This window comes from Colobus angolensis, unplaced genomic scaffold (assembly GCF_000951035.1).
Source record: "Colobus angolensis palliatus isolate OR3802 unplaced genomic scaffold, Cang.pa_1.0 Scaffold22, whole genome shotgun sequence".
In the NCBI taxonomy this organism is placed as follows: Eukaryota; Metazoa; Chordata; class Mammalia; order Primates; family Cercopithecidae; genus Colobus; species Colobus angolensis.
The window spans coordinates 3183396-3194786 of record NW_012115377.1 but is presented as its reverse complement, the minus strand read 5'-3'; the positions used below and the strand labels follow the sequence as shown (position 1 = coordinate 3194786).

The window sequence follows — 11391 nt, the reverse complement described above, 5'->3', positions numbered from 1 at the left end:
ATGAACCCAGGAGGCGGAGGTTGCAGTGAGCCGAGATTGCGCTACTGCACTCCAGCCTGGGCAACAGAGTGAGACTCCATCTCAAAAAAAAAAAATGACTGGGCATGGTGGCACTTGCCGGTAGTCCCAGCTATTCTGGAGGCCAAGATGGGAGGATCGTTTGAGCCTGGGAGGTTGAGGCTTCAGTGAGCTGAGATCATGCTACTGCACTCCATCCTGGGTGACAGAGGAAGACCCTGTGTTATATAAATTTATTGTTGTTATTATTATTATTATTATTATTACTATTTGAGACAGAGTATCATTCTGTCACCCAGACTGGAGTTCAGTGGTGTGAGCTCCGTTCACTTCAAGTGATTCTCCTGCCTCAGCCTCCTGAGTAGCTGGGATTACAGGCGCCACCACGACACCCAGCTAATTTTTGTGTTTTTTAGTAGAGACAGGGTTTTGCCACGTTGGCCAAGCTGGTCTCAAATTCCTGACCTCAAGTGATCCGCCCGCTTTGGCCTCCTAAAGTGACGGGATTATAGGTGTGAGCCCCCACACCCAGCCTATAATTTTTTTTGTAAATATACTGTTCAGTTTTTAGATGTACATTTAAAATTGTAAACAATCCACCCTGGCGTCCAAGCCTCACCTCACCCATTGTAAAGCATGGTTCAGGTTCCCTCCTCTTCCTCCAGTCTCCCCTCTTAGCCTCTTTGAAGGTTTTTCTTCTCTGACTTCCCAGACCCAGTGCCTACACGCTGGGGTCCCTGGGCTCCCTCCAGTTCCATGCTGGGCATCTCCAGGACAAGCGGGGTTCCACGTCTTCCCAGAAAGCCTACTCCTCCCTGGGGTCCCAGGTTCCCCCCACTCCCTACCTGGTCAGTCCCTGCCTCCCCGACTCTTCACACCTGCCCATTTTCCCTCCTATCCTCCCCACCTCTCCCCCAGCCTCAGCCTCTCCCCCAGGGCAGGGACAGGGTGTCTGAGGGCCAGGGGGGTTAGCTTTGAGTGTTTGTTGATTGAAACACCAAGTGAATAGAAAATCAAGCTTAAACTGGCAGCCTGAGCACTTCCTTTTCTTTGTCTGCAAACTGCTCAGGTGTCTTACCCCACCAGGCTTTGGCACTGGCTCCTTCCTCATCCAAGGGACACCCTTTCCCTCAACTCCTACCTTATCTGGAGAACTCTTATGTTACCTGCAAAACCTAATCCCATTGTACCCTTCCCTGTCAGAGTCATAAATTCAGTCCTCAACTCAGGGGTACTGGGGGTATTTATGACAAGCTGTGTCATAAATTATAACAGCTTCTCTCAGGACGCGTGGCCAGGAAGTGGGTGATTGTCCTTAATGACCCTCACTCCTCTCCCCTCTCTGCCTAGCTGCTCTGACCCATGGATCCCCTGGGCCCAGCCAAGCCACAATGGCTGTGGCGCCACTGTCTGGCCGGGCTGCTGTTTCAGCTGCTGGTGGCTGTGTGTTTCTTCTCCTACCTGCGTGTGTCCCGAGACGATGCCACTGGGTCCCCTAGGCCAGGGCTCATGGCCGTGGCACCTGTCACTGGAGCTCCCAATGGGTCCCGCTGCCAGGACAGCACGACGACCCCTGCCCGCCCCACCCTCCTGATTCTGCTGTGGACGTGGCCTTTTAACACACCCATGGCTCTGCCCCTTTGCTCAGAGATGGTGCCCGGCGCGGCCGACTGCCACATCACTGCCGACTCCGATGTGTACCCACAGGCAGACGCGGTCATCGTGCACCACCGGGATGTCATGTACGACCCCAGTGCCGACCTCCCACCCCCCACCAGGCCGCAGGGGCAGCGCTGGATCTGGTTAAGCATGGAGTCTCCCAGCAACTGCCGGCACCTGCAAGCCCTGGACGGATACTTCAATCTCACCATGTCCTACCGCAGCGACTCCGACATCTTCACGCCCTACGGCTGGCTGGAGCCGTGGTCCGGCCAGCCTGCCCACCCACCGCTCAACCTCTCGGCCAAGACCGAGCTGGTGGCCTGGGCGGTGTCCAACTGGAAGCCGGACTCGGCCAGGGTGCACTACTACCAGAGCCTGCAGGCCCATCTCAAGGTGGATGTGTACGGGAAATCCCACAAGCCCCTGCCCAGGGGGACCATGATGGAGACGCTGTCCAGGTACAAGTTCTACTTGGCCTTCGAGAACTCCTTGCACCCTGACTACATCACCGAGAAGCTGTGGAAGAACGCCCTGGAGGCCTGGGCCGTGCCCGTGGTGCTGGGGCCCAGCAGAAGCAACTATGAGAGGTTCCTGCCACCCGATGCCTTCATCCACGTGGACGACTTCCAGAGCCCCAAGGACCTGGCCCGATACCTGCAGGAGCTGGACAAGGACCATGCCCGCTACCTGAGCTACTTTCACTGGCGGGAGACGCTGCAGCCTCGCTCCTTCAGCTGGACACTGGCTTTCTGCAAGGCCTGCTGGAAACTGCAGGAGGAATCCAGGTACCAGACGGTGCGCAGCATAGCGGCTTGGTTCACCTGAGAGGCCGGCGAGGGGCCTGGGCTGCTGGGACCTCACTTTCTCAGGGCCTCACCTACCTAGGGTCTCACTAGTCTGGGGATTTACCTGCCTGGGGCCTCGCCTGCTGGAGTCTTTGGTGGCCAGGCGTGTGACTTACCTGGGACTTCACATGCCGGGCTTTACCACTGCCAGGAGCCAACCCTGCTGGGGACCTCGCTTGCTGGAGGCTGCACCTACTGCGGATCTCGGCTGTTGGGGACTTTACCTGCTGGGACCTGATCCCAGAGACCTTGCCACACTGAATGTCACCTGTTAGGAGCCTCACCTGCTGGGGACTTCACCCTGGAGGGCACCCTGGGAACTGGTACCCTTGAGACCCTGCCCCGGGGCGATGGTGCAGGCTGGTTAGCTTGTGGTTTTATTGCCATTGTTAACCACCCATGAGGGGTGCAAACAGATGATGCTGTTACCATTTTCACACGAGAATGCTTCAAGGAAAGCTCCTGTGTCCCCCTCACTCTAGAACAGTGGTTCTCATGCAGGGCGATTCCATCCCCAAGGGCACTTGGCAATGTCCGGAGACATTTCCAGTCGTCACAACCCGGGGTGGAGGATGAGGTCACCTCGTGGGTAGAGGCCAGGGTTACTCCACACCCTCTACGATGCACAAGTCGGGGCCCCTACAACCAACAATGACGGTTCCAAATGTCCAGGGGCAGAAAACCCTGTTCTAGAACTTTCTGTGACCCTGGAGGTCAAGCCCCTTGAGGAGGGGAGTGTTCAGATCCCTCGGGGGTCCTCTCCTCCAGCTGGCTCCCTGGGGTGGGCTCTGGCACCCACCCAGAAGTGAAAGTCTTTTTTCTGAAGATCTCAGGTCAAGAACTCCCAAGTCAGGCAAGCCCTGCATAGAGCCCTGCTCCACCACTTAGGGGCTGCAGATGGGTTCTGACTATAAATGAGGACGTCTGGAACATTCCAGAACATTCCGGAACATTCCGAGCTTGGGGGAAATTGCTGCTCTATGGAATGCCAAGGGGGACCTGGTGGTGGAAGGTGGTGGTAAATCCCAGGTGCTCCCTGAGCCTCAGTCTTCCCCATTTGCACAGTGGACAGGCAGGCTCTGAGGGCTGGGGAGTGGGGCCCGTGCTCTCCAGGAGTGAAGATGGGCAGGGCTGGGATAAAGGGACCCTCTCTGCCCAGGGCACAGGGCCCAAGGGAGCTGGATGTGTTGCCCCAGGTGTGCAGGGCAGGTCAGAGAAGGGCAGGATCCCCTAAGGAGGAGGGCAAGGGGAATGTGTGTGACCGTCAGCAGTGGTGTGCACATGGCTGGGGGACACTCGGTGTGACTGTCAGCAGGTGGGTGTCACAAACACATCACTGTGGGTGTGACCTTGGTGTGACTCTGATAGTGCCTGCGGATGTGTTGCGATGCCTGTCTGTGGCTCTATGTGGGTGTTTGTAGGTGGTGGTGATTGCGAATGTGAGACAGAATGTGTGGTCCTGGGAGTGAGGCTTTGAGTGTTGGACGGAGCAGGAGCCCCTCTCTGAGTGTGCATGTCTGTGTGTCTGTGTGACCGCACAAGGCTATATCTGCATGGACCTGTGTCCTTGGGTGTGGTGAAGTGGGCTGTGTGTGGCCACATATGGGATTCTTAAGCTGTGTCTGCAAGTGGCTGTGACCATGTGTGTGGCCTTGTGGATGAGCAGGGGGAGGTGGGGTTCTTAAAAGTATTACAGGAGGGGAAACTGAGGCCCACATAGGGCCAGGGACCCAGGCCAAACATTCCTCCCTGCAGGGGGGTATGCAGAGACCCTGTGGGATGGTGGGAGGATCAGCATGACCTCAGCCTCCTGAAGAAGGTGCCGGCAGTGGCTCCGCTCTGCAGAGGAGGTGGCTGATGCCCAGAGAAGTTGAGGAACTCACCCAAGGCCACACAGCTGTCAGAGGTGAAAGTGGGTTTTCTGAAGATCTCAGGTCAAGAACTCCAAAGTCAGGCAAGTCCCCCATAGAGCCCTGCTCCACCACTTAGGGTCTGCAAGTGTCTTCTGACTGTAAATGAAGACTTCTGGAACATTCCGGAACATTCTGGAACATTCTGGGCTTGGGGGAAATTGCCACTCTCTGGAGAATGCCATGGGGGACCTGGTGGTGGAGGGTGGTGGTGACTCCCAGGTGTTCTCAGCCCCAGTTTCCCCATCTGCACAGTGGACATGCAGAGGTGCTTGTGATGGCTCCCCCAGGCCCAGGTGGGAGGGTGGAGGGGCATAGAGTGGGGAAGGTGTGGGGGGCCTGGAGAGTCTCTGCCAAACCCGCTGGTGACTCAGGGCCTGAGCCAGCCTTGCTGGGCCCATCACTTACCTGCCACCCACACCACACACCCGGGCCCCTCTCCCCACCACCTGGCTGCAAGCCAGGGGTCCCAGGAAGGGATGGGGCCCTCGGGAGGCCAGGCCAGGGCTTCCTAACAGGGTGGTGTGGGATCAGTCCCCTGGGGGTAAGGAGTTGGAGTGGGAGCAGGTTCCTCTGTCCCCTGACACCCCTGGAGCCCCCGTGGTCGCCGCCTCTACCTGAGCTGATGTCAGAATCAACATCTCCCTTTCTTAACTTCTCTTTCTCTACCTCTGGAATTTCCTCTGAGGCTTAGAGGGACGTGGAAACCCTCCTTGGGTCCCACAAGGACAGAGGCCCAGCCACCTGGCCAATGCTAGGGGACCCTGGCCTGCCCCCTGTGGAACCGCAGCACCACCCCAAAGCCCCATTGCCTCCCTGTATGCCCTGGATCTCACGTGTGGTTCATGGCACACCCAGCCCAGCCCATGGGGCCTTCTCCCTCCTGAGTGGCAGCTGCCCTTTGCTCCCAGCCCTGGGCCCCAAGGGAAGAGAAATTTCCAGCAGGCTGGCAGCTCTATCACCCACCCAGCCCAGGCTGAGGGAGGAACTGGGGGGTCCGATGAAGGCAGAGACCCCAGTGAGGAAGTTCTCATGATCCCCCACTCTGGGCTCTGGGCTCAGCTCTTTGGCAGGGAGATCCCACCCGGCACTAGCCTGGTGAGCGCTGCTCAGAGAGGGCCAGGAAATCTCTCAGGTCACACAGCAATTTCAGGATAAGCACACACTGTTTCTGGCAATGAGCTGCAGCTCCTCTTCCAGATCTCAGTGGTCGGAGACTGGTCCAGCTGTGGATCTGATAGCCAAGGGTCCTGGGTTGCAATCCCAAACCCCACTTCCAGCCCTCCTGATTCCTGGCTATGTGAACAAGGTGGACTGGGGTTGGATGTTACAGGAGGAGGGAACCAGTTCAAAGGACACAAGAAGGGATTCACGGTGAGGGCCAATCGGATGTGGGCCGTGAGCTGCCAGGGCAGATCTTGGGGACAGGGCAGGTGCTCCGTGGGTGACAGTGCCAGTGCGGTAATGACCACATTTGAGTGGGGTGGGGTGACCTCACCAGGAATCAGTCTTCTGCCATGTTGTGTCAAAAGGAGCATGTGGCCGGGCACGGTGGCTCACACCTGTAATCCCAGCACTTTGGAAGGCTGAAGTGGGTGGATCACTTGAGGTCAGGAGTTCAAGACCAGCCTGGCCAACATGGAGAAACTCCATCTCTACTAAAAATACAAAAATTAGCCAGACATGATGGCATGTGCCTATAGTCCCAGCTCCTTGGGAGGCTGAGGCAGGAGGATCACTTGAACCCGAGAGGCAGAGATTGCAGTGAGCCGAGATTGGGCCACTGCACTCCAGCCTGGGAGACAGTGTGAGACTCCATCTCAAAAAAAAAAAAAAAAAGCAGGAAAGAAAGAAAAAGCATGGCATTCATTTCCAGTCCCTGTGGAGGGACAAGGCATGCAGCAAAGGGCAGGTGTGGCCAGATTGGCCAGGATTCCTTAATGACCCAGTAAAGCATTTATCAACTTCTACTTTCTTGCTACTGGGGTTTCAGCAGCAGCTGGCCTCAGGTGTGACTGGAGCTCAGCCCAGAGCGTGGACTTGGCTCCCAGGAGCACCATTGCCTCAGCCAGCCCAGCCTCCCATTACCTGGTGATCACAAATGTGGAATGGGCAGAGCCCTGTGGCCCTCCACTAGAGACCTACCCTTGGGTTTCTCACTCCAGCTTCCCTCATCTCTTGCTCTTCTAGGTTTTCTGTCCTCACAAGGCTGTCAGCCCAGGAGGGGAAGGAAGGGACACAGTGTGGCCTGAGCTAGGATGCGGGAGACAGAGGCAGTTGGAGGAGCCGGTGGAAGGAATTGATCTGGCTGGAAGGGCAAGAGAGCCCCTATCTATGGAGGCTCCCGGGAGGAGCTGTCTGCACCGAGCCCTGAAGAATGGGACCTAGGCAGGAGGCAGGGGGCAGAGAGTACAGTTGTCCAACTGGAGACAGCCTGCTACATTTGAAACTCCAAGTGACTCACAGCAATGAACGCCCTCTCTCAGGACCTCAGTCTTCACATCCATAGGATGGCTGTGTGGGACGGAAGCCCTGCCCATTCAGGCTTGGCTGGGGCCCCACTCTCAGAGGCATGTGAACCAGAGCAACTCCATCTTGAATAGGAGCTGGGTAAAATGAGGCTGAGACCTGCTGGGCTGCATTCCCAGGTGGTTAAGTCATTCTAAGTCACAGGATGACATAGGAGATCAGCACAAGATACAGGTCATAAAGACCTTGCGGATAAAACAGGTTGCAGTAAAGAAGCCGGTCAAAACCCACCAAAACCAAGATGGTGATGAGAGTGACGTCAGGGCATCCTCACTGCTACACTCCCACTGGCACCAGGACAGTTTACAAATGCCATGGCAACATCAGGAAGTTACCCTAGATGGTCTAAAAAGGGGAGACATGAATAATCCACCCGTTGTTTAGTATGTAACCAAGAAATAACTAGCCAGGCACCGTGGTTCAGGCCAGGAGTGGTGGCTCATGCCTGTAATTCCAGCACTGTGGGAGGCTGAGATGGGCAGAATGCCTGAGGTCAGGAGTTCGAGACCAGCCTGGCCAACATGATGAAACCCCATCTCTACTAAAAATACAAAAATTAGCCGGGTGCGATGGCGCATGCCTGTCATCCCAGCTACTCAGGAGACTGAGGCACAAGAATCGCTTCAACCCAGGAGGCGGAGGTTGCAGTGAACTGAGATCACACCACTGCACTCCAGCCTGGGCGATAAAGCAAGACTCTGTCTCAAAAAAAAAAAAAAGAAAGAGAAAGAAAAGAAAAAAGAAATAACCATAAAAATGGGCAACCAGTGGTCCTCAGGGCTACTCTGTCTATGGAGTAACCGTTCTTTTATTCCTTTACCTTCCTAATAAACTTGCTTTCACCTTAGGGACTAGCTCTGAATTGTTTCTTGCGTGAGATCCAAGAACTGTCTCAGAGTCTGATTGAAACCCCTTTCCTGTGCCACCAAGACCAATAACCCCACGAGTTGTCTTAATCCGTCACAGAGAATGCCCCCAGCGAGGACATGAGCCGAGAACAGACTTAGTTCACCCCTTCTGGAAATGGTCTGCCTGGGAGACGCCAGTCCCTGGCCCAGCCCTGTCCCCTCAATCCTCCTCACTGGCATGGGCCCGGCTGGGCACTGAGATGGTGGAACCCCAGGCAGTGTGAAGCAGCCTCCTGGAAAAGATTTCTAGAACAGGGAAGACATTGTACATGGAGGCTGGACCATAGACTCGGTCGTCTCTGCACCCAGTTTGGGAGTGACAGAGTTAAAGGCCATCCTCCCTCAAGGACAGCCTTCCAGATCATTTGTCTTCTCCATTCCAGGAAGCTTATATGGCTCCCTGGACCTCTCCTGTGATTTACAGGAGAGGGTGGGGAAAGGGAGTGCTTTTGATTTTGTTTTGTTTTGTTTCTGTGAGACGGAGTCTTGCTCTGTCTCTCAGGCTAGAGTGCGGTGGTGCTATCTCAGCTCACTGCAACCCCTGCCTCCCGGGCTCACGTGAGTCTCCTGCTTTAGCCTCCCAAGTAGCTGGGATTACAGGTGCCCGCCACCGCGCCTGGCTAATGTTTGTATTTTTTTTTTAAGTAGAGACGGAGTTTCGCCATATTGACCAGGCTGGTCTCAAACTCCTGACCTCATGATCCACCCACCTCGGCCTCCCAAAATGTGCTGGGATTACAGGCGTGAGCCATCGTGCCCGGCCAAGGCAGTGCTTTTGAGGCATACAGAGGACCTTGGTGAGGCCACCAGAGGAAGCCTCAGCCACCATTCTGGGGCAGAGGACCCTCATCACTTGCCAGGACACCTGGAACAGCCTCCTTTTCCTCCCCGCTCTCCTCTGCTCTGTCCCAATGGCCTGTGCCCAGCATGTCCTGATACAGCGTCTCAAACCACACATTATAATACGGTAACCTGGCCGGGCACGGTGGCTCACACTTGTAATCCTAGGGCTTTGGGAAATCGAGATGGGAGGATCACTTGAGGCTAGGAGTTCAAAACAGCCTGGGCAACACTGAAAGACCTCTCACCTGAACAAAACAATTAAAAAGCCCAGGCAAGGTGGCTCACGCCTGTAATCCCGGCACTTTGGGAGGCCGAGGCGGGTGGATCACCTGAGGTCAGGAGTTCGAGACCAGCCTGGCCAACATGCTGAAACCCCGTCTTTACTAAAAATACAAAAACTAGCCAGGCATGGTGGCGGACGCCTGTAATCCCAGCTACTCAGGAGGCTGAGGCATGAGAATCGCTTGAACCCAGGAGGCAGGGGAGCCAATATTGCACTACTGTACTCTAGCCTGGAAGACAGAGCAAGACTCTGTCTCAAAAAAAAAAAAAAAAAAATTAAAAATTAACGTGGTGGTGCACGCCTGTACTGCTAGCAACCAGAGAGGCTAAGGCAGGAGGATCATTTGAGCCTAGGAGTTGGAGACTGCAATGAGCTATGGTCGCTGCGCTGAACTGTACGCTGGATGACAGTGACACTTTGTTGCAAAAGAAAAAAAAAGGAAAAAATGTCTGAGCGCAGTGGCTCACACCTGTAATCCCAGCGCTTTGGGAGGCTGAGGCAGGCAAATTGCTTGAGCTCAGGAGTTTGAAACCAGCCTGGGCAACATAGCGAGACCTCATCTCTACAAAAAATAAACCGAATTAGCAAGGCACAGTGGCACATGGCTGTAGCCCTAGCCACTCAGGAGCCTGAGGCAGGAGGATCGCTTGAGCCTGGGAGGTGGAGTCTGTAGTGAGTCGTGGTCATGCCATTGCACTTCCAGCCTGGGCGACAGAGTGAGATTCTGTGTCAAAAAACAAAAGGGTAACCCCACTGCTTGAAGCTTTGCACAGCTTCCTGTCACCCTGGTGCTAAACATGCCACCGCTGACCATGGCTGGATGTGGCTCAGCCCCAGAAGCAGCATTGTCTCATCTTCCGCTTGTGAAGACCCAGCCTAGAGTTTCCTTCAGCTCCTCCAATGCGCCTGAACCACTGCTTTGCACAGATTATTTTTCTGATACAGCATCTCCCTCTGTCACCCCGGCTGGAGTGCAGTGGCATGATCTAGGCTCACTGCAACCTCCTCCTCTTGGATTCAAGTGATTCTCTTGCCTCAGCCTCCTGAGCAGCTGGGATTACAGGCACCCACCACGACACACGGCTAATTTGTGTATTTTTAGGAGAGACAGGGTTTCGCCATGTTGGCCAGGCTGGTCTTGAACTCCTGACCTCAGGCGATCCACCCACCTCAGCCTCCCAAAGTGTCACGTGCATCCGTGTGAAGAGCCCACCAAACAGGCTTTGTGTGAGCAATAAAGTTTTTTAATCACCTGGGTGCAGGTGGGCTGAGTCCAAAAAAGGAGTCAGCAAAGGGAGATAGGAATGGGGCCGTTTGTTTTTGAGACGGAGTCTCGCTCTGTCGCCCAGGCTGGAGTGCAGTGGCCGGATCTCAGCTCACTGCAAGCTCCGCCTCCCGGGTTCACGCCATTCTCCTGCCTCAGCCTCCCGAGTAGCTGGGACTACAGGCGCCCGCCACCTCGCCTGGCTAGTTTTTTTGTATTTTTTAGTAGAGACGGGGTTTCACCATGTTTGCCAGGATGGTCTTTAATCTCCTGACCTTGTGATCCACCCGTCTTGGCCTCCCAAAGTGCTGGGATTACAGGCTTGAGCCACCGCGCCCGGCCAATTTTTGTATTTTTAGTAGAGATAGGGTTTCACCATGTTAGCCAGGATGGTCTCGATCTCCTGACCTCGTGATCCGCCCGTCTTGGCCTCCCAAAGTGCTGGGATTACAGGCTTGAGCCACCGCGCCCGGCCAATTTTTGTATTTTTAGTAGAGATAGGGTTTCACCATGTTAGCCAGGATGGTCTCTATCTCCTGACCTCGTGATCTGCCCACCTTGGCCTCTCAAAGTGCTGGGATTACAGGCGTGAACTACCGCACCCGGCCTACTCTTTTTTTTTTTTAGACGGAGTCTTGCTCTGTCGCCAGACTAGAGTGCAGTGGTGTGATCTCAGCTCACTGCAACCAACCTCTGCCTCCTGGGTTCAAGCTATTTCCCTGACTCAGCTATTTCCCTACTCAACCAAGTAGCTTGGGACTACAGGTGCCCGCCACCACACCTGGCTAATTTGTTTTGTATTTTAGTAGAGATGGGGTTTCACCCTGTTGGCCAGGCTGGTCTCAATCTCCTGATCTCATGATCTGCCCGCCTTGGTCTCCCAAAGTGCTGGGATTACAGGCATGAGCCGCCGTGCCCGGCCGGATTTGAGTAGGTAGTGGAAAGTTACAGTTAACGGAGGTTATCTCTTGTGGGCAGGGGCGGGGATCACAGGGTGCTGGGTGGGGAGATTATGAGACTCATTGTCCAGGAGAAGAAATGTCACGAAGTCAACTGATCAGTAAGGGTGGGGCAGAAACAAATCACAATGGTGGAATGTCACCAGGTAAGGCAGGAACTGGCTATCTTT

The 11391-nt window shown here is 55.1% G+C and overlaps 1 protein-coding gene and 1 pseudogene across 2 annotated transcripts in view; both read left to right on the top strand.

Moving 5' to 3' along the window:
* LOC105512948 overlaps positions 1 to 1377 on the top strand; it is a 23812-nt pseudogene extending 22435 nt beyond the window's left edge.
* Positions 1 to 2514, top strand: part of LOC105512870 (alpha-(1,3)-fucosyltransferase 5) — a 34100-nt gene extending 31586 nt beyond the window's left edge. For both annotated transcript variants that reach the window (XM_011943507.1, XM_011943508.1), the window contains exon 4: positions 1369 to 2514. In XM_011943507.1, coding sequence (XP_011798897.1) covers positions 1381 to 2505 — 1125 coding nt within the window. In that variant the 5' untranslated portion in view covers positions 1369 to 1380 and the 3' untranslated portion in view covers positions 2506 to 2514. The remainder of the gene's footprint in view (positions 1 to 1368) is intronic.
* The last annotated feature ends 8877 nt before the right edge of the window (positions 2515 to 11391 follow it).